This window comes from Arachis hypogaea, chromosome 18 (assembly GCF_003086295.3).
Source record: "Arachis hypogaea cultivar Tifrunner chromosome 18, arahy.Tifrunner.gnm2.J5K5, whole genome shotgun sequence".
In the NCBI taxonomy this organism is placed as follows: domain Eukaryota; kingdom Viridiplantae; phylum Streptophyta; class Magnoliopsida; order Fabales; family Fabaceae; genus Arachis; species Arachis hypogaea.
The window spans coordinates 120,634,578-120,662,517 of NC_092053.1; the positions used below are offsets into that span (position 1 = coordinate 120,634,578).

Consider the following 27,940-nt stretch of genomic DNA (forward strand, 5'->3'; position numbering starts at 1 on the left):
TGTTTTGGTCAATTATTAGTATTAGACATATTACAATGAATTAAATTATTAGTGAATTATGAAACTACCTCTTAACAAGTTTTAAATGATATAGTTGTCTAGATTGTTTAAACACAGACTCGAAGGCACAATGAGGAGGAAGAATCCTACAACAATAAGGCAAAATTTTTTTTATTGATATATCATACAAACAAACATTATTAGAGTTTTTTTTAATTCTGTTTTGATTGAGTTTCTTTTTTAATTTTGTTTTGATTTAAGATTTTTTTAAATTCTATTTTTATTTAGAATTTTTTAATTCTGTTTTGATTTATGACTTTGTTTAATTCTGTTTTGATGATTTTGTATTTGAAAATTTGTTTATAATTCTAATTTTGAATTCTATTTTGATGATTTTGTGTTTTAAATTCTGTGTTTATTATTTTAATTTATTAGTTTAAAAATTATTGAATTTGAATATTTTAAATTATATATTGAATTTTTAAATAAAATATTTTAAAATTTAAGTTTTTCGTCAGTTAAATCTGCCGGTAGTTATAAATTTAATTATTAATTAATAATATATTATCATCGGATTTACCGAAAAAAATTCGACGGTAAAAGTTATCAACAGAAATTTTCTGACAGTAATTAGCGTTGGACGAAAAAATCTGCCGGTAAACAATTACCGACGAGATTTATACCATCGGATTTATTTCGACGATAATTTCAGCAGTAAACTCGACGGTATTCAGCAATAAAATTAGTATGACTAATATTAGAATTTTCTTTAACCTATGACTATCATAGTAATTAATAATGTATTTGTTATACTTTAATTTCGGACAGTAAATACCCTACAGTGCTAGTTGAATGGATATTGGGTATGATTTAAATACTTGTAGAATTAATGATTAGTCAATATGAAATCTATCAACTATGGTAATGAGTTTGAGCTCTACGATTATAATGAATGAATTAAACAATACCTTGGCCAAGGGGTTTGAATGAATAAAGCGATGTATTTCTTAAGTCATTCACAATTCATTATAATAATGGTAATAAGTTAGAGTTTGACCATCAAACCGTACTCTAAAACTTAGACAAGAACTGAAAAGATAGAAGGAGCTATATTTTTGTTCTTATTGAGTTTTTAGTAAAAATATTATTACTTCATACTATTGGGTCATCAATGACTGTTGCTAGACGTCAACCTTGATTAGTAAATTTAGTATGACTAATCGACTACCACATATAACTAATTTACTCCCTTTCAATCGCATCCTTATATACTTTCTGTGACTATTAAAAAGGTCTTGAAGAGCAATTGTATAATTATCGTAAAAAAAATTTTAGCAACAAAGTATAAGATGATTAATGTCTAATTACTGATAAATATATCAACAACTATTTTTATTGCTATTAAAAGCAAAATAAATAATTGTTAAAAGTTATTTTTCTAGTAGTGATACAATATTTCTAAAAAACAAACCTAGCATTTATATATTTATTTACAATTCCGCTAGGTAGACAATACGGGTGCGAACAACGTAAATAACGGGTTGCACTCCAGACCGACTAAACATAAAAAAAAACATTCCAATGTAATTAACCATCTTTATTTTTAATTTGACTTTCACCTTTCACCTTCTTCATTATCTATCTTCACCTTCACATACCATAAACCCTATTTTCACTGCATCCATTTCACCGCCGCGCGCCTTTCGTATCACGCCGCCACCGCCAATAAAAAGAAACATCCACCTAGGAACAAAAAAACATCGACAATCTTATACTAAAAAAATTCATTTACAATAAAACGAAATATCCAACTAAGAGCAAAAGAAACATACAAAACACATCGAAAAAAAAAACAAATCACAGCGGCGGAAGAAGAAGAAGAACGGCAGCGGAGGGAGGATGGCGATGCGAGGGAAGACACACGGCATGACGCAGTAACACGGGAGAGGAGTGTGAGACAACAGCTGTGGCACCCCTCAAGATCGCGAGACAGCAACGGCGGCAGGTGGTGCGACTCCGCAGCAACTCTGCAAGGGAAGAGTGGCGTGACAATCGCAGCTGCGGCGCGAGGAGGCAACAATGGCGCAAGGTTGAACGGAGACAGCGGCAGCAGAATAACGAGGATTCAACGTGATCACGTCGCTTGCCTCCTCCTGCAATGTCGACGTTATGAGGAAAGAACGTAAGATAGCTTCAACAATTAGTGACGGCGCACTGCGGAGGTGGCTGGGGAGGCGCGTCAGGTTACGCGACGGAGGAAGAGGCGCGTCGGGCTGAGCGACGGAGGGGGAGGACCATCGGGCTCAACAGCGGTGTGAGCGGAAGAGGGGTAGGAGAGTTGAGATGGAATGGAGACGTGGTGTTACGAAGTGTTGAGAGGAGGTTATGTTGCCTAATCTTAATTATTCAAATTCAAAAATTGATTACATTAGTTATTTGAGAATATGATTTTATTTTAATAATTAATTCAAAATTCATTGATTTTGAGAAAGTATAAGAAAATAACACTTTTTTCTGAACAACGTAAACAATAGGTTAAAAAATGAAAGTTAATTTTAATTTTAAAAAGTCAAATTTTTTATTTAATTAAGTTTAATCAAAATTTTAAACTTTTTTTATTTTTGCCATAACCACTCTCTTGCAATCCTGTGCTATTGCTGCTACTACTGTATCGTGACCCGGTGCCCCTCACAGCTATTGTCTTGTTACTTGTTTGTTATCAACTAAGTTGGATGTTTATTTTATTATGTATGCGGATAGTTCTTTTCATTCTAAAGTAGATGTTTATTTGGGTATACCATTGATATTTTACTTGATTTGCTTGATTCTGCATGCACATGTTCCGCAGAATGTTTATTTTACTATGTATGCAGATGGTTCTTTTCACTAAGATGTGGATGTTTATTTGGGTCATACCATTTGGGTGAACAAAGCAAAGCGGCATGCGATGAAAGTGGTGAAGACACGACACAGTTGCATGGAAATAAGGGCCGAAGTGCAGCGTTGGAGCAGCAGCGAAACAAGGCTTCTGGCTTGGCAACAGTGCGACATCATGGAGGAGAGAAGAAGGCGCATGCAGCAGCGTCGCTTGTAGGAAGAATAGGGACGACGAGACAGATGGAAGAAGAAGATGCAACGGCGGCGTTGAGAGCAGGGGTGCGACGCAAGGAAGAAGAAGGTGCATCGATAGCATCGGTTGCAAAGAATACAGGAGCAGCGCGACGCATGGAAAAAGAAGGTGCAATGGCAGTGTGGCATGTTGCTTCTTCAGACGGTGGTGAGATGCATTAGTAATAGCACAACAACAAAAAAAAAAAGAAATAAAATAACTGCGATAAAAGGAGAAAAAAGTAAAAGATAAGAAACTAAAATTGTAATAAATAAATGAGATAGAATATTTTTTTTTGTTATAGTAAATCCAAAATACAGCTCGTTATTCACGTTATTCGCACTCCACAGAAAAAAGTGAAAGATAAGAGACTAAAATTATAATAAATAAATGAGATAAAATATTTTTTTTGTTATAGTAAATCCAAAATACAGCTTGTTATTCACGTTATTCGCACTCCACATTATCTACCTAGCAACACGCTTTAATTTTTAGTTTGTTATTTACGTTGTTTGGTTTTCGTATTGTCCCTATATTTTCTCATTTAATAAATAGCTTTTCAAGTTTATTCAATTATTCTTCGTTTTCACTCCTCATTCCATTCTACATCAAACATTATTCTAATTAAGGTTGTGTGTGCTCTCACCCACAAGACATGGCAATAATCAACATCGCATATGCATGCTTCTTGTTAACAACGTGACTATGTGCCTATAAATCCCCATCATCATTCCAACCCTAAACACAAACACACAAACTCTCTTCACACATCATATTCACTAACTCAACTCTCAAAGCTTGCAAGCTAAATTATTCATTCTCAATAACACACCGTAATACAATAATGAAAATCCCATCAATGCCATCATCACCCTCCTTCTCCTTTGTTCTCTTCCTTTTATTCCTCATTGTACCATTACTACAAGCCCAACAACAATCTCCATCAAAAAACGCCCCTCCTCCTCCTCCTCCTCCTCCTCCTACTTCATTGCCTCCGCCTGCTTCGGCTCAAAAACATTTTCCTCCTCCACCTCCACCTTCTTCTTCGACTCGAAAAGATGCTCCACCTCCTCCTCCTCCTTCACTGCCTCCACCTGCTTCGGCTCTAAAATATTTCCCTCCTCCACCTCCAACTTCTTCTCCACCTCCTCCTTATTTTCCTCGAAAATATGCTCCTCCTCCTCCACCTTCCCCTTCCTCTCATCCCTCGCCTTCTCCAGCTCCAATGCTTACCCCTCCTTCTCCGCCTTCAAAACACTCCCCTCCTCCGTCTCCACTACCACCTTCTACCTCTTCAGCTCCTCCCTCTCCTTCTCCAGTTTCTCCTCCTCCTTCTCCTTCCTCCAAAGAAGCCTGCCAGTCTACACTGTACCCAAAACTCTGCCGCTCCATTCTAAAATCCATTCGCTCGTCACCATCCGATCCATACAACTTAGGGAAATTCTCCATCAAACAAAGCCTCAAAAAAGTCAAGAAGCTCGCAAAAGCGTTCGATGACTTCCTCCACCACAAGTCGTCTTCTTACCTCAACCAAGCCGAGATCTCGGCTCTCGACGACTGCCGCGACCTCAACCAACTCAACGTAGACTACCTCCAAACCGTCTCCGACAACCTCAAATCTGCGACCTCATTAGACAGCAATAGAAATGAGGAATTGGTAGAGGACATCGAAACGTATCTCAGTGCGGTGGCTACTAACCACTACACTTGCTATGATGGGTTGGTGGCGGCGAAGAGTAACATCGCAGACGCGCTCGCGGTGCCTCTGAACGATGTGAAGCAACTGTATAGTGTGTCGCTTGGGTTGGTTACGGAGGCTCTGAACAAGAATAGGAAGAAGCATAAGACAAGAAAGCATGGTCTCCCTACTAATGACTACAAAGTTAGACAGCCTCTGAAGAAGCTCATTAAGGTAACTGTCTCCATCTCTCCCTCTCTAACATATTTGAACGGAAGAATATTAGGTAATTAACAAAATTTTATTAATATTTCATTAATAAAAATACTTTTACATAGAATATATAAAAGAGGAGAGATAGGGGTATATAAAATTTGTGATGTGTAGTCATTAATTAGTTATTATTAGTATTTTTAATGGTATAAGATGATATTTAATGGTGTAAAATTACTTTATTTTATGATTAAGTGCGGATCAAATTTTAATAAAAATGTTGCCCTAAACTTTCTTTAGACAAAAAATATGATATTGATTAAATCTTAAAACTCAAATTTTAAATGTAAATTCTAAATTCTAATAATATAAAAAAAATACTAACCTAGAACATTTGTTAATATTGATTAAAAAAAGTGTTAAAACTAAATTTTTTTTATTTTGGATATAAGACTGTGTATTTAGCTAATCTCTTTACCTCTCTCAAAATATTATTTTTTTATAATTTTGCATGAAAAGCGTATTCACGTTACTGTCATTAATTATTTATCTAAAAAAATAAATTAATGATAAACATGTACTGTTTTAATTATTCAAAATATATATTTTTGAACATAGAAAATAGAAAATTAAATTTTTTCGGTTAATAATTAGTCAAACAAATAAGGAAAAGAAGAGATAAATATGATAAATTTATCTTTTAAAAGATTTTTTTGACAAGAAAATTGCAACTTTTATATGAATAAAAAATCACTTTTGTTAGTTGGATCCAATTTTTCTTTGATAACAATCAACTAATAAAGTAGTGAATGACAAAAATATTATAGATTTAAATTATTATTGTAAAAAATATTAACTTATTGTTTACCTATAATAAAAAAGCCTTTGACCGGCTATTTCAGCTTCTAATAATAGAGTAGCAAGTGTGTGTAGTAATAAATAAAAAAAGAAATTCAACCAGATCCTAGAATACCTTGGATTCGGGTCAACCAGGTTTGTTTTGACTTTGTAAACCGTGTGAGATAATCTGACAAGTTTATAATTGGTCACTTGGAGGGTACTTGTTAATTAAGTTGTTAATTATGGTATTGGCATCACCACATGCACATGCATGCAACTCCCAAAATACTCTCCAGCTAGCATCTTCTCATAATAAACATACAAGAAACAAGATGCCATTATATAAATCTTAAACTTATGTACGTAGTAATTACTTTGATATTTACGTTGCGTATTTCTATGACATTATTGTTTAAATATGTTAAGATAAACAAATATAAAGTTTATATTATTCTTTCCAAATAAAAAGGTTAAAAATTATAATTATCTATATATTTTAGTTTAATAATGTAGTTTCCGGGGTACGAATTTATATTATCAAAACTACCTTTATAACAATAAAATTTAGAGTGCAATTTATTATCAAAAAATAAAAAATTTTAGTATAAGACACATAAAAAAATAATATAATATTTATAATATTCATAAATATAGTATCAAAATAAAATTATTTTATTCTTTTATGAGACAATTTTATATTTATTCTAGTTTTTTTATATATCATCATAATATTTATATTTTTTATTTTAATATATATTTTATATAAATAACTAATTTGATAAGTAATTTTGTATGTACATATAACATAATTGTAACTCTTGTGTTGTCTATCATGTATATAAATATGTAATTACGAATGTTATATATGTTATATAAAATAATTTTAAATATTTTATTTTTTACTCTCAGTCTAACATTAGAAGCATTATACTTTGGTGCAGTTTCTTCACACAACAACTAATAATAGTTGCAAAGAATCATCATTCAATTGTACAAGGAAAAGCGAAAGGATTCTTGAGGAAAGCAATAACAACAGCAAAGGAATTCTACTGAACAGCTATGTGATTGTGAGCATTGATGGGACAGGGAACTTCACTTCCATTGGAGACGCCATTGCTTTTGCTCCGAACAATTCAAGATCAGAAGATGGCTATTTCCTTATCTATGTCACAGAAGGGTGCTACGAGGAATATGTCACTATCCCCAAACAAAAGACTAACATTTTGCTTGTTGGAGATGGTATCAATAAGACTGTCATCACAGGGAATCATAGTGTCATAGATGGTTGGACAACTTTCAATTCTTCAACTTTTGGTAAGTAAATTAATTATTTCTCTTTTTTCTTTTCTCAAATTTCATTTAGTGTGTGTAAACTGTTGTTAGAAATATAACTATTTAAGTGTTTCTATTTATCAGTTTAAATTTTTTAGAGAAATAATTTCATAACATGATATTAGAATTTTATGATCGAAAAATCTAAAATTTAATTTTTAGTATCGCTTAAAAAAAATCATAAAATAAATAAAAAGCGAAAAGAAGATCTATACAAAAATTTAAGTAAATTCAAAAAAAGCTCTTACTTAAATGGATGTTAAATGGATGTGTTAGATTTTAAAACTATAAATAGAAGTGAAATTTTAAATTATGAAAAAAGTTAAAAGGCAATAATATTATCTTATATTAATCAATACTTTTAGCTATCAATCTAATACTTTTAGTCTAACAATACAACAACATACTTATGACTATTATCTGCTAACTAAAAACAATAAAGTTTACTGTTCATCTAGCTTTACTCTTTCATTAAATAGATTTGCTAACAAAAGTTACAAATATACGTGCACCAAAGATTTCTGAGTCCTTATATATGTCCTAATGCAGCTGTTTCTGGAGATAGATTCATGGCAGTAGATATTACATTCAGAAACACAGCTGGCCCTGAGAAGCACCAAGCAGTAGCACTTAGAAGCAACGCTGATCTCTCCACATTCTACCGATGCAGTTTTGAAGGATATCAAGACACACTCTACGTTCACTCTCTCAGACAATTTTACAGAGAATGTGACATCTATGGAACGGTAGACTTCATCTTTGGTAACGCAGCCGTAGTTTTCCAGAGCTGCAACATCTACGCAAGAAAGCCAATGACTAACCAGAAAAACTCCGTCACGGCGCAAGGCCGGACGGATCCAAACCAAAACACCGGAATCTCAATCCAAAATTGCACCATCCAGGCCGCCCCTGACTTGGCGGCCGACGTGGAATCCACGCCGAATTACTTAGGTAGGCCGTGGAAAGAGTACTCGAGGACGGTTTATATGCAGTCATATATTGGTGACTTGATTAGCCCTTCTGGATGGTTAGAGTGGAATGGGACCGTTGGGTTAGACACACTCTTCTATGGTGAATTTAATAACTATGGTCCTGGTGCTGGTACAAGTAACAGAGTAAAATGGAAGGGTTACAACTTGTTGAATGCTACTCAAGCTTGGAATTTCACTGTTCTTAATTTTACCTTGGGAGATACATGGCTTCCTTACACTGATATACCATACACTGCAGGCCTAGAAGATTAATTAGATTGCTATCATTTTACATACTGAATATTGAATTTGATTTTTTATTTGTTATATGCAATATGTAGACATGTAGCTATTGTGACGAGAAATCAAAGTTATCTTTTGAAAAAGGAAAGGGAGCAACATATTTTTAACACAAAATGATTAATGATGGTGCTGATATCGATACAAGAAACTATTGAAATAATGACTGGTTTATAACCGATTAAAATTTTATGTATGAGTATATGACCCAAAGAAAAGTTAGTTTTAGTGGCTGATTTAGCAACTAATAACAAAGATATACTATTTGGTTGCTAACTCAATTGTTAAATATGAAATTAAACACTAATTTAACAATTATGATGAAAGTTTGATTTTGTGTAAGTTTTTTTTTTATCGTTAATTCAGTCATTAAGTATGAAATTAGCACCGATTTGCAACCAAAATAAAAGTTAGACTTTGTGTATATATTTTGTCACTAAGTTTACCACTAATTATATATAAAATCATTGACTGATTTAGTGACAAAAAAAATGAGACTATAAAAAGTATTGATTGCTAAATTGGCAACTAACTAGTTGGTTCCACAATCAATCACTAATGATAAAGTTCACGACCAATAAAAATATTGGGTTCTAAAAATTGAGCTGCTGATCTTATACTAAGAGACTTGTTAACAAGGTTGTGAGAACTGAATCGATCAATGAACTAGTAAAGTGATTGGTTTAATGATTTAGTGGTCTAACTGGAGTTCAATTATGATTCAATTGGTTTAACTAAATATAAAATAAAATTATTAAAAATTTAATATATAGTTTCAAATATTTAAATTCAATGAATTGTAAGCTAATAAAATTCAAAATTTTACCATTTCACAATAAATTATCTATAATTTACCATTAAAAGTTTACAAAGAATTTCAAACATCAAAATCTATAATTAAAGAAAATCAATGACAAAGACATAATATTCTACCACCAAAATTGTAAAATCCTCTATTGATGAGTGAGGATTTGAGTTCAAAGAGAGTGCTACCAGTGAGTTAGGAAGAGCAAAATGAGTTCTGTGTTAGAATGATGAATCGCATCTTGCATCAGTAAGTTTGTGAGCTTATATACTATTTTTCTACAACTAGTTGTAACTAACAATTAACCATAGATAAACTATCTTCTAGAGTTAACTTAATCACATTACTAACTACTTGCTGCCAAGACAGTTTTAGTGTAACTAACTAACTACAAAATTGTTACTGCAAAACTATTGCTAACTATCAGTGACTATACTAGCAACAAAAAAAACAACAACATTAATACTCATCACAATTCATAATTATCACCATGTAAACTAATACAAGTGCTCAATATTAGTTAAGATCAATTATTCGGTATTCTTTAAGGCATTCCCATGTAAATACACTATTAAGGAAACTAACATTAAATCCTATATGCTACTAAGCAAACTTAACATAGGTTGATATAACTTAGAATTTCACATCCCCAAAAGAATAACAGAGTGAAGTTTTAGGGCTTTTCAACAATTTTCTAGTCCGCTTTATGATGAGGTAGATTATACTAAATTTTCAGTTGATCAATTACAATTTATTATTAATAATTTAACTAAAAATTCTGCAAAGTTTTTTGAAAAATATAGGAAATATAAAAATAAAAATAAAGTCTTGAAATTGAAGAATGACAAACTCAAAGAACAATTAAGCAAAATCGAATCCTTTAGTATTTTGAAACAAGAAAATGAGTTTTTGAAAACTGAGATAGAGGATTTAACAATGAAAAATTCTGCTACTGCATCAAATGATGTTCTTGCTGAAAATGAAAAATTACAAGAGATGATCAAAAACTTAAACATTGATTTAGTAAAGTTTGCTCAAGGTATTGAAATTTGGACAAAGTTTTGCTAATCAAAGGCCACTTTTCATAAAATTTGGTTTTGATTTTGTGGAGGAAAAAAGACCTGTTTTGAAAAATAATTTTGAAGTCTCCTCATCCAAAACCAAAAAGACCGAACTAGTTCTTCATGAAAATCAAAAGGACACTTATATCAAAAATAAGAATCCTCCTCTTAATTCTAAAATTCCAGTAAGAAGCAACACTTGTTCCAATTATCATAAAACTGGACATTCTTCTCCTCAATATTTTATTTATAAAAAGAAAGTTGATAATCATATTTATAATATTATTTGTGATTATAATGCTCTTAGACAACTAAGAAGAATTAATATCTAAGGATTCAAGTTAGTTTTGATACCTATACCTTCTTGAAAGTATTGTAAGTTTGACTTACATCCATCCAAAAAGAACTGCTGAACAAGGTGCTATAACTAAGGTGTAACTAGTTGCTGTAGATGATGCTGATCTTTTTTTTTTTTGAATTGACGAGATTTTTTGAATTTTTATCTCTCAGATCGAGATGTGATTTTTTGAGTAGATGATGAACAAGTTCATTTAAATGATTATGTGATTTCTGATTTATTTCAAAAACTTGTTTTATTGCATCAAATTAGTTTTTAATCAAATTACTTTCTGCATTAATCATTCTATTTATTTTGAAAATCTTTTCTAAAATTCCTTTTACAAACCATTTTCAAAATCCTTCCAAATTTATAGGGATTTTAATCTTGTATCAGTTATAAATGCCTCTAGCCTTCCATAGTCATTCCGCTGCTGCTACTAATGTTTGTACCTTTCTTTGTTTGTTTTTCTTCTTGACGACAAAAGGAGGAAAAAAATAAAGATTAAACTTATTTGATTTATGCTTTTTATGAACTTAAAAACTTATAGGGGGTGTGTGGTTGGAGGGAATGCAACTATATTCCCAGGAATTTTGATATGGGAATGATTTATTTCCATGTTTGGTTCAAGATCTAGAAAATCATTCCTAGGTATATTTTGTTCCAGGGAATTGAATTCCCACCAATTTAATTCCCATCTCTTCCCTGGTTATCTTTCATTCCAATCCCATTGGAATGTATATAATGAAACAAAAAGACTAAATTACCCCTGCTATTTAATACATATTTCAGCTTCTTCTTCATTTCTCTCTGAAGAAGGAAACGGCGAAACCCTAGCAGAGCTTGTTTTTGTCCCCAAATCAGTGAGACTTCACCAACGCCACCGCCACCGGAGCTGCGCCGGCGCCACCGTTACCCTAAACGGAAGACTGGTCTCCTTCTCTTCTTCGAGTTCATGTTCGCATTGCTTCTCTCTGCGAATTCTCTTTGAATTCTCTTCGAATCTCTCATTAAGGTTTGAGTTTTTTTTATGCTTTCTACATCATATTACACTAATTTTCTGCAATAGACTGCTAATTTAATTATTTATTTTCTATTTTGCTTGATTTCTTAGATGCTCTCTGTGATTATGTTGCATGCAAACATGGTGTTTGATGATTTGCCTCAAATAAAGAGTTTAAGCTTGTTGTCACCGATTTTGATGATTTGATGATTTGTTTTCTGCCTGATTTATTAACTGCTTCTGTTGTATAGTTTCAGCTCTTGAACAAAACTTGAAGATCACTTTCTGTTTGTTGCCGTTTTCTTTGAATCTTATATAATAATTGTTGAATTTTGATCTTTTGAATTTGTTAATGTTTCTTTCTTTGTCTTGTTCTGATGCCTAACTTCTTTGTTACTTTGATGTTTCAAGAACATTTGATTAGCCATGGCATTGCCATTAGTTTCATATTGAAAATTGGTTTCATGTTAAACATATTTATTTAGAGTCAATAATAATTTTAACTAAACATATTTGTTATTAGAGGTATTTTAGTACATATTTGTTATTAGGGGTATTTTAGTACATATTTTAGTACATATTTATTTAGAGTCAATGCTGTGTATTACAAGATTTTCTTTAGTTTTGTTTGTTACTTTGATTTTTAAAAAATTCTGTTGCTATTATTTGTTTTTCAGGAAGAACAGTACAAGCTGAAATATGTATTTCATGTGTTAAATTTAGAGTCAATAATAAGCCAATTTTAACTAAATTTGAAGCTGAAATATGTATTAAATATGTATTAAATATTTCATGTGTAAAAGGTTATTGGTTGTGGTATTCTTTAGTTTTTTCATGAAACAAGAAGCTGAATCTGCATCTTATAAGCCAAGTAGCTGTCCGATCTATGTTTCTGCTTCACATTTGAAAAGATTCAGATACTGTGCTTATGGTTTTATATCACAGTGTATTACACTGGTAGATCCACTGTCTGCTCATAATGCTTTTGCTGATATCACTCTGTGGAAATGTGAGAAGGACACACAAACAGGACTTCATGCTTTTCTACTTCTCAAACAATTAAATCAAGTGAAGCATATCAAATTTGAGGGTTCTGAGGTAGGCTTCTTCTCAAAAACCTCTTTTAACTTAGTGTTGACAACTTGACATGAAGGCCATATTGCATGTTATATAGTATCTTTGTAGTTTCTTTTGTAAAATATTGTTTTGTTTGGAATTTATTTTGTGAACATGAGCTGGAGCAAAAGCTTGTTTTGTATTAGATTCTATGTTAAAAACTTGCAATTGATTTTTGTTAATAAGTATCATGCATTTGAAACTTACCATGAAACTAGTTTTCTAAAATAGAGCTACATTTTATGGCCTCTTTACACTTCTCAAGCAGGGGTTTAGATGTAAATGTTTGATTGAAATTAATCAAAACAAAATTAGTTTAAGAATCATGTCACCTACTCTAAATGGGAGTTTATGATTGATACCATAAAACCAATCAAGCAATAAAATATGCTTCAATTGAGAACTTCCTGATATTAAATTGTAGTTTCCTATACCAATTGTATTAGATACTAGATAGTAACACTTTACTGATTAATTAGAAATCAATTATGTTATTATTTATAAAATAGTAACATGCATGAGTATTAATTCAGCTTGCTAGCATTAGGAGAAATATATGCTTTTATACATTTGTTTGTTTCTAGACAGAGATTTATTATTCCATCTTATTTTTATATCAAAGCTTTTATAGAAAATGGAAGAGAATACTCGACTTAATTCAAAACAAACTAAGCGTCAATGGACGCCACACGAAGATGCAAAATTAGTTGAGTGTTTGGTAGAGCTTGCAACTACTTCTTGAAAGTGTGACAACGGCACGTTTAAATCCGGTTATGGAAAACATTTGGAAAAAATGCTGCATGAAAAGATCCCTGGATGTGATCTTAAGGTACAGTTTTTTTACATAATACTTGTTTTCTTTGTTTATAATTCTATATTTGTGTTATAATTGTATAGTTTACAAAATATTTATGCTTCTATATTGAGATGCTTTACTACTGTGCTCTCATTTTATTTTAAGATGATGATGGGATAGAGATGAAAGGACCAGAAAGAATTTAGTTTGAATATATAAAAATTATAATTTAGACAAAATTGAAAAATCAAGGATATGTTAAGAAGGATGCCTTCAGATCTAGATACCATGCATGATCTATGAATGCGACTATATTATATTATCATCATTGATTTAGATTCAAATTATATGATCGTCAACTTTTTTATAAATGCATAATTTTAATTCATAGATGCACTTTGGTGATCTTTATGTTGTTGGGTTGTTGTGTTATTACGAATTGGTTCATATATATAGTCTTAAAATTGCAGTGTTAAATTAAATAAAGAAACTTTATATTCAACTTACATATAAACTTTACCTTATTCATAATAAGTTGGTTATTCAAAAACTGAATGATTATTACTGCTCCATACATTCACTATATTTAGTTATGCTTGGATGAATTGTGGTGTCATATACAGAGTAGTAATAATTCTAAATTGTTTTGCTATGTTTAGGCTAATCTACACATTGAATCAAGGGTGAAATTGCTAAAAAGACAATATTTTGCAATAGTTGAGATGATGGGCACGGCTGGGAGTGGATTTGGTTGGAACGACAAAGATAAAATGATTGTGGTGGAGCGACAAATTTTCAATGAATGGAAGAGTGTAAATTCTAAATAACTTTCTTAATACAAGTTTATTTATCTTAGCTTTTTAATATTAATTGCTTATTTATTTTCTTTTAATTTCAGTCTCATCCTAATGCTAATGGCCTCTATAATAAACCATTTCCACATTTTGAGGAGTTGGGAATAGCATTTGGTAGAGATAGGGCTCAAGGAGGCAATGCAGAAAATGTAACTCAAGCAGTTGCAACAATGGAGGCTGAGCGCGAAGCAACCTTGAGTGATCGGCAAGTGAATGAAAACACCCAAGTAAATTTGGAAGAGACCGAAATGGAATATGAAGCTGATTCTCAAGTACGTAAGCAATTGACTCTAATTTATATACATAGATTTACTTATTGTTGATCCTACTGCTGTGTATTTTCTTGGATTTTAGTGTGATTCTTCATTAGTTCATTTACTTTAACCTGTGCCTGTGACTAGCCTTAACTATTCCCATCATGTTGAGCATTTAGATAGAAATACTGATCTTCATTTCTGTGGAGTATAATAATAAAGAAAAAAAGGATATGAATGTAATTATGCAAACATAATTAGAATCAAGGTAGTTAATATTCTATTAGGTTCTGTTTAGTTAGTTAATGTTGTTAGTCTTGCTGGCCAAGGCAGAGATAATGCTTGTATATACAAGTGTAGAGCATGTATAATCAGTTAGGCTACTTGTTCTTCATTTCTATAAATATTGAATAATCTTCTGATGTTCCTGCTGGTGTTGCTTTCAATTTTTAGGAGCCTCCAATTCCTGGTGTTCTTGCTGCTTCCGGTGCTACTGTTGCTCCTAGTTCTTCTGCTGCTCCTAGTGCTTCATATATAGAAAGGAATAAAAGAAAAAGAGGGAGCAAAAATGAGGAAGTGATTGACATAGTAGTAGACTCAATGAGAGATATGAAAGGTGCTTATCAAGAACACACAGCCGTTTTAGTTGATATGGTTTCTTGTTTTAAGCATGAGAAAGAAAGAGCTGAGCGCAGAATGAAGCTAATGGCACTGTTGAGAGATGTTCCTGGTTTGAGCGGTGATGATAGAATGAAGGCTGGCCTTAGCATTCTAAGGGACAATAGTCTGATTGACATGGTGTTCCAACTTCAACCGGAGGAACTTTTGCCATTTTTGAAGAAATTGCTTTAAATATTGCTATTTTTGAATTTTTATTGAATATTATAGTGACTTGATAGGAAAACATTTGTGCCAATTGTTGCTGTTGTTTTGTGAGGAATATAAGTAGCTAAAACCCTAGTTCCTGATGCCATTATATCAGGTTTTAAGATCCATGGAAAACTAGTTAAAGTTCCTCTTGTTTTAAGATCCATGGAAAACTAGTTAAAGTTCCTCTTGAACTAGAATGTGTAGCAATTGGTGATGGCTTGATTCCAAGTAATGTTTGTTGAAAATTGATGGTGGATTTTGAATTTTTGTTGCTTTGTGTATAATTGATCACAGATTTTGCATCTTTGGAAGTAATTACAATGCTAGGAGAATAGAGAAGTCGCCATTCAGTTAGTTGAGGATCATCTGAGATGAACACTGCTCCTTTTACATTGTCATAGTCACTAATTTAATTTAATTAAACATTTGTTATTAAGGGTATTATAGTAAATTTATTAGTAGAGATAAAATTTAGAGTCAATAATAATTTAACTAAAGATATTTGTTATTAGAAATATTTTAGTAAATTTTAAAAAATTTAGAATCAATAATAATTTAACTAAAGATATTTGATATTAGGGGTATTTTAGTACATTTAAAAAAAATTTGAGTCAATAATAATTTTAACTAAACATATTTTTTATTAGGGGTATTTTAGTAAATTAAAAAAAATTAAAATCAATAATAATTTTAACTAAACATATTTGTTATTAGGGGTATTTTAGTAAATTTAAAAAAATTTAATTTTAGTAAATTTAAAAAAATTTAGAATCAATAATAATTTTAACTAAGATATTTGTTATTAGGGGTATTTTAGTAAATTTAAAAAATATTTAACTTTTAGTCATTAATATTTTAATTTGAATGATTAAGGGTAATTTTGATATATTACATCATATGACCAAGATATTTAAACTCAACCAAACAAAAATTTAGTCATTCCTAGGATTATTACATAATATTCCAATGTATTAAATTTTACAACCAAATATGGGAATCATATATTCCAAGTAATCTCATTCCTAGGAATATAATACCTAAGAATGAGATTACTTGGTAATAAAATTTAATCTTTAAACCACACACACCCATAGGTTTATCTTGTACTAGCTTTTGTTCTAAAACCCTATAATCAAATGCACAATGTTATGTCTATTATTTCTATGTGGTGGCATTTACGTTGGTTCCTTATAATCTTTGTCTAACATAATTATATATATATATATATTTTTTTTTTATAAAAACAATCTTAGTCTATTATTGCAACATCAGTATTATATCTTTTCTTTATTACAAGAATAATTTAATATTGTTTATTTATCATTATATCCCTACTTTTTTATTGTGTCATTTAAAATTATATTAATGACTAATTTAAATATTAAATAAAATAATTAATCTTCTAAATAACAAAACAACAGAAATCTGAGACCTCTTAGAGTTCATATGGAGTACATAGATTTTACTGGAGGCAGCAGTTCAGATGGTGGCACAAGAAAAGTGCGACCATCGGTAAGTCCTCTCTAATGAATATTGTATTTTATCACAATTTCTTCTTCCTTCCACAATTATGGTTCTGTATGGTTCTCTGTTCATTTTTCATAGATTTAAATCTATTTCTTGCACATAGTTGTCGATATTTCTTGCTTGGACATTAATGTTTCTTCTTCTTTTTGTTTTTTTAATCGATATTGGGTTTGATAGCATAAGGGAAATTGTTTTCTACAATTTCAACGCTTCTATTTTACGTATTTTAGAATTTAATAAATTTTAAAGAATATATAAAACCAGAACATTGCTATTATTTTCATATTAGTGGTCTCTGCACTTTGATTTATTAGAATACTATTTGTTTGATATTTTTTTGTTACAAATAAAATTGCTGAGTAGGATCTTGAAGTGGATGATAAAATGGAAGAAAGAGTATTTTTCCTAAGAAGAGCAAGAAAAGCAAGTTGGTATTTTTCCTAAGAATCCACAAAATTGTGTTGGGAATAATACATCATTCCCCCTTGAGAAAATACCTTTCACAGAGAAATAAAATAGACACAATCACAACACAAGAATTTAACGTGGAAAACCCCAATTACTGGAGAAAAAAAACCACGACCGTTGTCAAATGACAACCAGAGAATATCACTATGTGAAAATTGTTACAACACATAGACTTCTTTCTCTCTAACACCGGCACCCCAGTACACCCACTCTCTCAAAGAAAATATTTAACTACACCTCACAACACTCTCTAATCAAAGAGTATAGAGGAAAAGAAAAGTCATATACAAGCTTTAAGTGTTTCCGACTGGTGCAAAAAATATGGAGAACTTAGCCTCATATTTATAGCCTAGGCCACCCACTCCATTTGCTATCCTAAGCAATGTGGGACTAATTCAACCAAATCCTAACAATCTCCACCTTGATTGAAATAGTCACACATCTTCAGCTTCCATAGTCAACACCGACAATTCTTTGCTGCCATTGTCTATACCGACAATCATAGTTCAGAGAACTATCATACTCCACCATGAAAGTATACTCACTTGGAATTAGACTACTCCAAGCATTTCGCCTTGGTACAGATCGAAACCTTGCTGAAAATTCATGGTGCAACTTCCAAATTGACTTTTCCTAGAAGTTCTTCAGCCATCGACATAACTCCGCCACACACCTTGCATCTCAACGCCAATCAATGCCCGTGTGCAATTGTGGACCCGATTGCCACAACTTATCCTTATCCATGGCAATGCGGCAATACCATGAGGATACTTCTACACCTTGCGCAAACCTGATTGTATCAACACATCCTTGACTTGTATTTGCCACAAGCCAAAATTGATTCTTTCATCAAATTTCTCTATTTCAAGCTTCACAGCACTTGAATATCCTGACATTGTTGCAACCGTATACTGGAATAGTATAACTCAACTGTAGACCGTGCACTAGGAAGGGTCCCCAGGAAAGAGAGGTGGGTCACAATGGACACACTTAAATACCAAGTCTTTCCTTAGCCAGAACCTTTCCAAACTGCACTCTCACAGTGTCACACTGCCTTCCAGCAACAACAACAGCAACCAAAGATCAACCTCAAGCCACAGGACAAAGTTCTTTTCTGATGTGGAAGGTCAGACTAGGCTGCAACCACAGAGCATACTAAGAATAAATCCCACCGAACCGAAGCTCTGATACCACATGTTGGGAATAATACACCATTCTCCCTTGAGAAAATACTTTTCACAGAGAAATAAAATAGACACAATCACAACACAAGAATTTAACGTGGAAAACCCCAATTACTGTGGAAAAAAAAAACTACGGCCGTTGTCAAATGACAACCAGAGAATATCACTATGTGAAAATTGTTACAACACATAGACTTCTTTCTCTCTAACACCGGCACCCCAGTACACCCACTCTCTCAAAGCAAATATTTAACTACACCTCACAACACTCTCTAATCAAAGAGTATAGAGGAAAAGAAAAGTTAGATACAAGCTTTAAGTGTTTCCGACTGGTGCAAAAAATATGAAGAACTTAGCCTCATATTTATAGCCTAGGCCACCCACTCCATTTGCTATCCTAAGTAATGTGGGACTAATTCAACCAAATTCTAACAAATTGTAGATCCAAGGGTCGTCTAGGTGAGAAGGTAAAACGAAAACCACAACGATGTAGTATTTGTCGCATAGAAGGGCACAATAAAAAATCTTGTCCATTGGCAAAGGACATTCAGCAGACCAATGCAATTTCTTATGACATAAATGGGAACCCTTTTGAGGAAGGTTTGGATGCAGATGCAGAAATAATAAGAGTGGAGATTAATGATTTACATACCATAACATGTTAATTATATAACTTTTATTAATAAGAGTGGAAATTGATCAATATTTTGATTACAGGGATTTTGGGCATCTGATATTGAAGAAGATTATGAAGAACAATAGTTTTGGGCAGGAGGTTCTGATGCAAGTGCCGACGTGGAACTTAGTGCAGAGTTTTCATTGTAATATTATATGAATTTTTATTATGTGCTAATTGAATAAAACTTGGGTAATAGAATTTTGTGTATGAATTTTCATGATGAATTTGGTAATTCAATAGAACTTGGTGAATAAAATTTCGGGAATAGATTTCTGGGCATCATGTAGTAGAGTTTGGCTTGCTATCTAATGATTTGCTTTCTTGGAAGAATACGCGCATGATGCATGAAATGTGTGTATTTCATTTTGGAATTCAACATGAAAATTGTTTGATGCATTTCAAAGTTTTCACAAATAAAACGTGTGTATTTCATACCTATATAAAATGGGATCAGAGAAATATGTGCATGATGCATGAAAAGCTTCCTAGCTATGGCATGAGGGTATTATGACGGTGTAGTTATAATCATGTATGAATCTTTAACTAATCATTTTCAACTTGAAATGGCAAAGAACACATGATGATGAATATATTCCTAGATATCTATGATCATAATAATAATAATCCTTGGTACAGACTATTTAGATGATAATAGGCGAGCATAAAGTTACAATTATTTATTCATACTAATAACCAAATTAATACACAAACATAGTTGAGGATTATAACAAATTTTTCAAATAATAACTAAATATGCAAAAATGTTGATCTCCATACTATTCACTTTAAAGCGTAGCCCAGAAATCATTACTCTTCTTCTGAAAATCGTATTTGTGATCATTGCACATCCCTAACAAAAGATCTACTGCAACAGATGTACGAATATATTGCTCATTTATCTGCAAATATGGATAAATTAGTTAAATAATATGCTCAGCATGTATATAATTAATCAATATGTCTTTAGAACTTACAATGCCCAACACTGTGGGATTAAAGTTCTCTCTCATAGACAACCATTGAAGAACCCAGAGACCAGAGTCGTGACTAAAAGTTCAGAGGTTTCATATAGGATAGTTCAAGCAATTTCTTCCCTAGTTACTATCGTGTCATCCACATTAATCATGGTCTCGCTGAAATTTAGAGGTTTCATATAGGATAGTTTAACAACAATAATTCTACAAGTGTGAGCTGAAAAATGGGGAACTCACTTTGGATCTTCAATGCTTGTACAAAATGCATATGCTAATCCTTCAAGTTGAACAGACTTTAGCTGCATTCTACAAGTTGAATTTGCGCCTAAAAGCCTAAAAGAAAGAAACTTCTCTATTTTTGGGTTTATTAAGTCAAACTGACATATCATGACCATTCAAAACTAGTAATGTGAGATTGTCACCTTAATCATTGCATTATAGTAATGTGATTTCTCCATTTGGTTAGATTTGGATACTGGTGGCAAGAAAAATGTATTTAGGGGAAAGAAATATGTAAGAAAAATGCAAGATTATTTACTGACCTTTCTTGTTTCCATGGCTAGATTTATTCTATTAGCTTATAGTTGGTCTCATGCATGTCTTTTCATTGATCTTTTGTGTGGTACACTATCAATTTCAGATTTCTAAGCATATAAATATTATGAAACTAAACAGTCACAACTATAGATCTGTTGATGAATAAAGTTCAAAAATTAAAGAAATTACAATAAAATAAATTTTTTTTTGTTATTCTAAAAAATGAAAATAAAAACGTTGTAAGGAAAAAAATGGAAACCTTATTTAGGGAAGTGAGGAACGACTCTGATGACTTGAGAAATGGCTAGAAGTCTTGGGTCTCCTTTGAAGCCATAATCTTCTGCGAAGATTTTCTTTTCTTTTCTTTTCTTTTGTTTCTTCTTTTTTTATTTTCTATCTCAAGTGGGAAGTATGTGTTTCTGTGTATGTATGTGTGGCAACTTCAATGAAAAAGACCTCCTCCTCGAAGAACATCACATGACGAGAAGAACACAAATTTTAGAGGCAGGGTGGGCAGGGGTGCGAAATAGTCTCAATCCAAGACTCTGACAGTTGCATGCATTCATGTGTAGTCTCAATCCAGACCTTGCCAATTGCTGCTAGTGCCGGTTTTCATTGCGGTGGTGAAGAAGAAGAAGAAAAGACCCCATCTGCAAAACAAATAATAAGAGGAAAAAGAAGGAAATTATTTGTAAAAACATTAAATATTAGGGAGCATTTAATAAAATTAACCATATAAATTTGTATTTAATCTACACCGTTAGATATAATAATAAAATAATCTAACAGTTTAAATTAAACAACAGACTAAAGGACTAACGTTAATCCTAAAGATAGTTGGGACCACAACTAGAAAATGGTTTAATACAGATAGATTTACAGGCAGATTTGGTATATATTACAGACGGATTTTTGGTTACCGACGGATTTTGTCCCTCTGTAAAAGCCTCGTCGGAAATTATTTACCGACGGATTTTTTTCCGTCGAAAAATTACAGACGGATTTTTACCAGTTACCGACGAATTTTTCCTCTGTAAATTCTCCATCCATTTCCTGGTGACGATGAACTTTCCGACATATTTTCTGTCAGTAATTACAGATGGATTTTCTGACGGATTTTCTGTCTGTAATTACAGACGGATTTTCTGACAGATTTTTTGTCTGTAATTACAGACGGATTTTCCGACATATTTTCTGTCTATAATTACAGACGAATTTTTCGACAGATTTTCCGTCTGTAATTTGAACCTTGGAAAATCATCTCACACTCTGAAAATCCGTCGATAAATCTGTCTGTAAATCCGTCAGTAAGGTAAAATAGAATTTTTTTTTAATTTTTAGAAGAATTACAAAATAAACTTGTTTTCATACAAAATAAATATAAATTTAATACAAATTTTTATCTAATTTGTATTCAAATATTTATAATATTTCAAAAAATAAACAAATTCATCGTATTATCAAACTAAAAGAAAAATACTATAAATAAACAAGTCATAAACAAATTAAAACATTGTAATTCTATAACCAAATCAAGAAATATAAAAAGAGACATGTAGGAGTCAAGTTTGCTGGACTGAAATTTACATATTCTAATTCTTCAATTCAACATCATCCTTAATACTGCTTCTTTGCTTCATAGAGGCAAGTTTGCTGGATCTAGACCGAAATTTATTAAATCTTTCTATTTCTGGTTGTAATGCTGAAATATCTGTCTCAAACTCCCAATAGCGTTCATCATATGGAAGCTCTTTCCATTTCACATGATATTCCTACTCATCATCAACACCCCTGTACCAATCATATAAAAAACACAGTCCCCAAAAAATAAGCATTTGTTCACATGATATTCCTTCTCATCATCAATTTTCTTTTCATAATATATATATAGATATGGATGCTCAAATTGAACAATACAGATTCCAAACGACTAAAAGCCTTGAAATTTTAATCCCTTCAAACTTTCTTGTACCACAAAATAGTTCATGAAAAAAAAAATATATATATATATATATATATATATATATATATATATATATATATGCATGCTGAACTAAACATATGCATGCTAAACTAAACATGAAAATAATATGTAAATTAAAAGATTCACCCAACTGCCAACTGCCAAAAAAAGAGAGAAAAAAGTATATATATGTAGAACAAAAACTGAAATAGTGACAAAAAAAGAATGTATATATAATCAATTATTAGAAATTGTAAGAAATAATATAACTAGTTGCAATTCTACCTCCTTGGTTGTGTGAAAGGAAAGAGGGAGACCCAATTCACTCATCTGTTTGTTAAGTTCTAAATCCTCAGGTTCGAGAAGATCGTTCCAATCTGCAAAATACAAAGGAAAAAAACAAACGATATATAATGACTAAATAAACTCTCGTGGCACTAGAATATAAATTAATCTACCATGATTAAGTTTCTGTGCATGATGACAAATACTTACATTTAAATTGCTTATCTTAGATTAATCTAGCTATATATACTTTGTTTCATCAAGTCATGATTATAATTAATTTGCTATAACATGCTTATTAGTACCATTAAGGCCTTCCTAATACCTTTCATGATTCTTGTGATTTTCAGAAATTGATTAGTTTGGGGGCTCAAACTCTCGTGGTTCCTGGAAACCTTCCTCTTGGATGCAATTTCAAGTATTTGACAACGTATGAAACTTCAGATAAGAGTGAATATGATGAAGCTGATTGTTTGAAGTGGTTAAACAAGTTTACTCAATACTACAAGCAACTTTATGCTGAACTGAATCGACTTCAAGTGCTTCATCCCAATACAAATATCATCTATGCAAATTATTACCATGCTGTGTTGCCACTATATCAATCTCCAACACAATTTGGTACATAAGTCCTCAATCTTTTCTTATCTACTTAAGTACTTATATCTTTTTCAGTTCATGTGTATATATAATTATATATTATAAATAAACGAGTTTTATAACAATGGAAGAGTATTTATATTAATATTCGGTAGCTTTTATATAGCAAACTCGATTCTAATAATAATAAACATAAGTAAGAATAAATGAAAAGATGTGGAAATGAACTAGGGAGGGCAGTGAGGACCCTATTTATATCCAAATGTGGAAGGCATGATACCTGAGTTGCGTAAAAAGGATAGTAAAACCAAATAGAAAGATTGCAATTAGTACATAAATAATTGAGAAACAGTTAAGCTTAAACGATCATAGAGCTGTAGTGTTTGGTGCGGCAACATAGGTACTTATTAGTTGAGAAAAAGAAGCAACATTTATTCCACTAATAATAATTAAAGCTATCTTCTTTGTTTTAATGCTGCAGAACAAAAGATGCATTATTCATTTATTTGCAGTGGTTTTAATACACAACACAACACAGGATGATAACGGTTCATTTATTGGCTAAGTACACAGAATGATAACCCTTTTCAAGTACACAGAATGACTCAGCCATGCATTTTATACTTAATTTTCAATAGAGAAACAAGATAAGCATTAGCCAGAGGAGAGGTAAAAAATTATCAAAAAATTAAGACATCATATAATGTTAGAAGAAGTGAATCAGCTTTATTATACCAAATTCAATTATAAATGAGTCATTGACTTCGGAGATTTGATACATTGAATTGTTCTATATGGACATAAATAGAAGAAACTATTAGCCCCTAAAAATGCTTAGAACTTAACACTAGATTAAGAAACACATAATTAAAAATAGAACGCAAGAAATGGTTTCACAAATAGAAACACATGAGCACTATTAGTTTAATATTCAATTCTGTTTCAATCAGAATGAGTACCTTGAGAGCATATAATGGTGACTCCACTCCTTAAACCGGAACAAGCCTACCACCTGTCAAATCCTAACGAGATTGTAGCATTACACTTCTGAAGTTTTATCCATATTGAAAAACTACTAAACTAAACAATCAAGAGATTTTTCTTGGTCTCGTTAGGTACCTGAGCAAAAGAGTCTCTTAAGGAGTGAGCAGGGTCAATTGAAACCACCATAGTGGGGTGCCCATGATTCGCAAATCTCACTGCAAGGGAGGCAGCACAGCTTCTTGTAATACTTGAGTATAATTAACTAGCATGCATACCTGAGTATGAAAGGAACTCTCAACTTGGGGGGAAACTGTATCTCCAAAAAAGTCAGCTTCTTCAGCCATCTTCAATAAAGCTCTCATTACAATGTCCCCCAAATACATACCAGAAATCAACTTCTCAAATATCTGTGAACAATAGTGGAAGAATATTACAGAATTACACATGCTGGTTAAAGCTTTAAACCAATGACTATAACGTGATGATCTTGACCTGCTCTCCAGGGTTTAAGCTCTCAGCATCTAGAGCTACGTCATATTCTGTTAGAGGAAGATGTGAGGATTGGAAATTACCCTACTCCATGTTTATAACCTGCAGTATTTACATGTAATCAGAGCATGCTTTATACCAGCAAATGGTGACGCTAGCTCTAGTATGACAGTAAAGTAAAGATATTTCTAACATGCAAGACAATGACAGTCATAAATAGTATAACCTACTTACCATGTCTCTTGATTTTGAGAGAGGGCCATGCCATTTTGGAATAGCATTTGCACGTTCTACATATGCTGCATTTGTCCCTGTACCAAGGATCACAGCAGCAATGACATCCTGATTGTAGAATCTGCCTCCAGCTAGTGTTCCAATGGTATCATTAACCTAATGCAAAATCACCGAGTTAGTCTGGTGTACAGCCTTATTAGTCCAAACTTTCTATCAAACACAAACTTGAAACCATCATTCTCAAGTCCGTATATTAAAAATTATTAATCAATCCTGAAGAGAGGTTAGTGGTACTGACTAGAGCTGAAACTCGCATATCCAAGCCAATTTTTTGCATCGACTTGGTTAGTTCTCCCACAACATCTTCCCCAACCTACAAATCAGAACATAAAGGAAAAAACTATCGGCTTACATGCTAATGAGAGAACAGCTGACTAAAAGAGAAATTGGTACAAGATATCCCCCTCTTACACAAGAGTTCATGTAATGCAAATTTAAAGCATGTCAAGGCAAGCATTGTAATTTTGGACTTGCAACCGTTAATATAATAACAAAAAGGAATGAAGTCGTGTTTGTCTAATAGAAAAAGATGTATGGAAGATTCTGCAAATGCACCATAAACGATGGCAAGAAGAATTACAACAAAGTTAAATATATCATAATCGAGGTAAGAATAATTATCACATCTTCAATATTGAAACCCTTAGTCCACTTTATTGTAATAATAACAATAATTGTAATAATAACAATAAAGAAAGTTATGAACAAAGAATAATATTGAATTATTAAAAAGAACTAACCGTTCCATGATCTTTTAGCCACTCTCCTAAAGGTCTATTAGTATTCTGAGGATCATAGGGTTCACCATAAAAGAAGTTCGGAACAACCACATAGTAACCAGAAACTGTAATCTTGTCTGCAAGCTTCCTAAACAACAAAAGATGAACAATGTTATTTAGGATAGGAACACATTGAGATGGAAACAGAGATAATTGACAATAAAAGCAGATTGAATCAGATTAGCCTCCTGCTTCTATTGGTGGTAAAATTTATCAAAACCTTCAGAAATTTTAAGTGAAAGATAGCGAGGCTTTAATCTTAGCAAGTAACCTCAAACAAGAAAAGCTTCTACCTTCCCTTCTTGTCAATTTTTGTTCAGTCAACTGTCAAACAAGAACACATCCAAATAATTAGAACAAAGCAACAAAATTTGGTTTAATGAGGAGAAATAAGCTACAAGACATGTCCTGAATATTAACTCACCTCCAAATCAACATATGAGGGATTTCTTCCTATTGATTTAAGAAATTTGTCAAGACCACTTGCATTTAGAGCTGCAATTTAAAGAATCAGACTTTATATATCAGTGTAACTGTAGCAATGCATAATGGAACCAACAAAGGACCTATTAACTTCTGTCTTATGTCAAATTAGATAGGAGAAAGATAGCACTGGGGTTTAAAAGAAGTTACCAGGGTCACACAAGGGAAGCTGGTCTTTGCCAGAGAAGAAGTTACCAATGGAGTGAACTATCATTCCGAGCTTCGCTTTAAGTTTTGCCATTCAACAACAACCACCGAGTTTCCACCGAGTTGGGCTGAGTTTTTCACGAATCGCTGCAGACATGACCGACAAAAAAAAATCTCTTTCTTCGCTGATAGTAAAATAATTGATAAACCTACAACAAGCTCAATCAGCATCAACAACAACAAGAAGATAGAAATTGCGAAGAAAAATTGATAAACCTAAAATTGGCACAGAAAAATTGAGCCCTAAGCACTAAAATCACAATCCGATTATACCTGAAATTCACTAAGGGAGCAAACGCGACAAGAGCGGCGGCGGAGAGAGCTCTGTGACGACGATGATGAAGGGAGCAGATGCAACGAGAGCGGCGGAGGGAGCTATGCAACGATGGCGACCAAGGGAGGAGACGCGACGAGAGTGGCGGCGGAAGGAGCTCATGCGACACAGGGGAAGACAGAGAGATCGTGGGATGCGAACGGCGGCAATGGCGGAAGAAGCTCGTGCGACCAGAGAAGAAGCAGCTCATGAGGAAGAAGCTCGTGTGTGAAGTGTGAATTGTGAATGAAGCTCGAGACATTAGGTTAAGTTAGGTTTATATCAATATTTTTCGACGAAAAATTTTAAATTACAGACGAATTTTTCGTCTGTAACCATTTCCCACGAAAAAAAATATTTTTCCGACAGAATTATCGACGGATTCTCTTTTCCACCTGTAATTTATGTTAATTCATTTTTTTTGTTTTCCGACAAAAAATCCCTCTGAAATTCCGTCTGTATTTTCGTGGGATAAAATCCGTCAGAAATATCCGTCTGTAATAACTAATTTTCTAGTGGACCAACAAATCAGCCACCTTTCTATGTTATATGTATGCAATTTTAGTACAGGCTCAGGTTTCACAACTTGTACTCTTACTCTTGATTGACGAACACTCATAGACAAGGAGAGCTTG

At 32.4% G+C, this 27,940-nt stretch overlaps 3 protein-coding genes across 20 annotated transcripts; 2 read left to right on the top strand and 1 right to left on the bottom strand.

Moving 5' to 3' along the window:
• Positions 1-3,832: 3,832 nt before the first annotated feature.
• LOC112769011 (probable pectinesterase/pectinesterase inhibitor 25) lies at positions 3,833-8,630 on the top strand. The gene is made up of 3 exons (XM_025813403.3): positions 3,833-5,021; positions 6,782-7,154; positions 7,722-8,630. The coding sequence occupies exons 1-3, from the start codon at positions 3,954-3,956 to the stop codon at positions 8,414-8,416; spliced, it is 2,136 nt and encodes a 711-aa protein (XP_025669188.1). The 5' UTR covers positions 3,833-3,953; the 3' UTR covers positions 8,417-8,630.
• Positions 8,631-12,501: 3,871 nt separating this feature from the next.
• On the top strand, positions 12,502-15,660 carry LOC112772468 (uncharacterized). Its single transcript, XM_025817419.3, has 5 exons — positions 12,502-12,747; positions 13,388-13,594; positions 14,221-14,373; positions 14,460-14,687; positions 15,123-15,660. Exons 2-5 carry the CDS (start codon positions 13,559-13,561, stop codon positions 15,519-15,521), a joined length of 816 nt encoding a protein of 271 aa, XP_025673204.2. The 5' UTR covers positions 12,502-12,747; positions 13,388-13,558; the 3' UTR covers positions 15,522-15,660.
• Positions 15,661-22,293: 6,633 nt separating this feature from the next.
• Positions 22,294-27,940, bottom strand: LOC112770968 (hexokinase-9). Of its 18 annotated transcripts, none has more exons than XM_072224102.1 (14): positions 27,266-27,560; positions 26,936-27,141; positions 26,727-26,797; positions 26,574-26,626; positions 26,264-26,390; positions 25,762-25,836; positions 25,464-25,619; positions 25,233-25,331; positions 25,040-25,147; positions 24,876-24,955; positions 24,716-24,768; positions 23,482-23,594; positions 23,157-23,248; positions 22,294-22,699 (listed from the first exon to the last, which is right to left on the bottom strand). In XM_072224102.1, the coding sequence occupies exons 2-8, from the start codon at positions 27,024-27,026 to the stop codon at positions 25,314-25,316; spliced, it is 591 nt and encodes a 196-aa protein (XP_072080203.1). In that variant the 5' UTR covers positions 27,027-27,141; positions 27,266-27,560; the 3' UTR covers positions 22,294-22,699; positions 23,157-23,248; positions 23,482-23,594; positions 24,716-24,768; positions 24,876-24,955; positions 25,040-25,147; positions 25,233-25,313. The 18 variants fall into 18 exon arrangements, with proteins under 18 accessions (XP_072080203.1, XP_072080201.1, XP_072080202.1 ...); XM_072224100.1 differs by having other exon boundaries at positions 24,716-24,778; XM_072224101.1 differs by having other exon boundaries at positions 24,876-25,147; positions 26,936-27,079.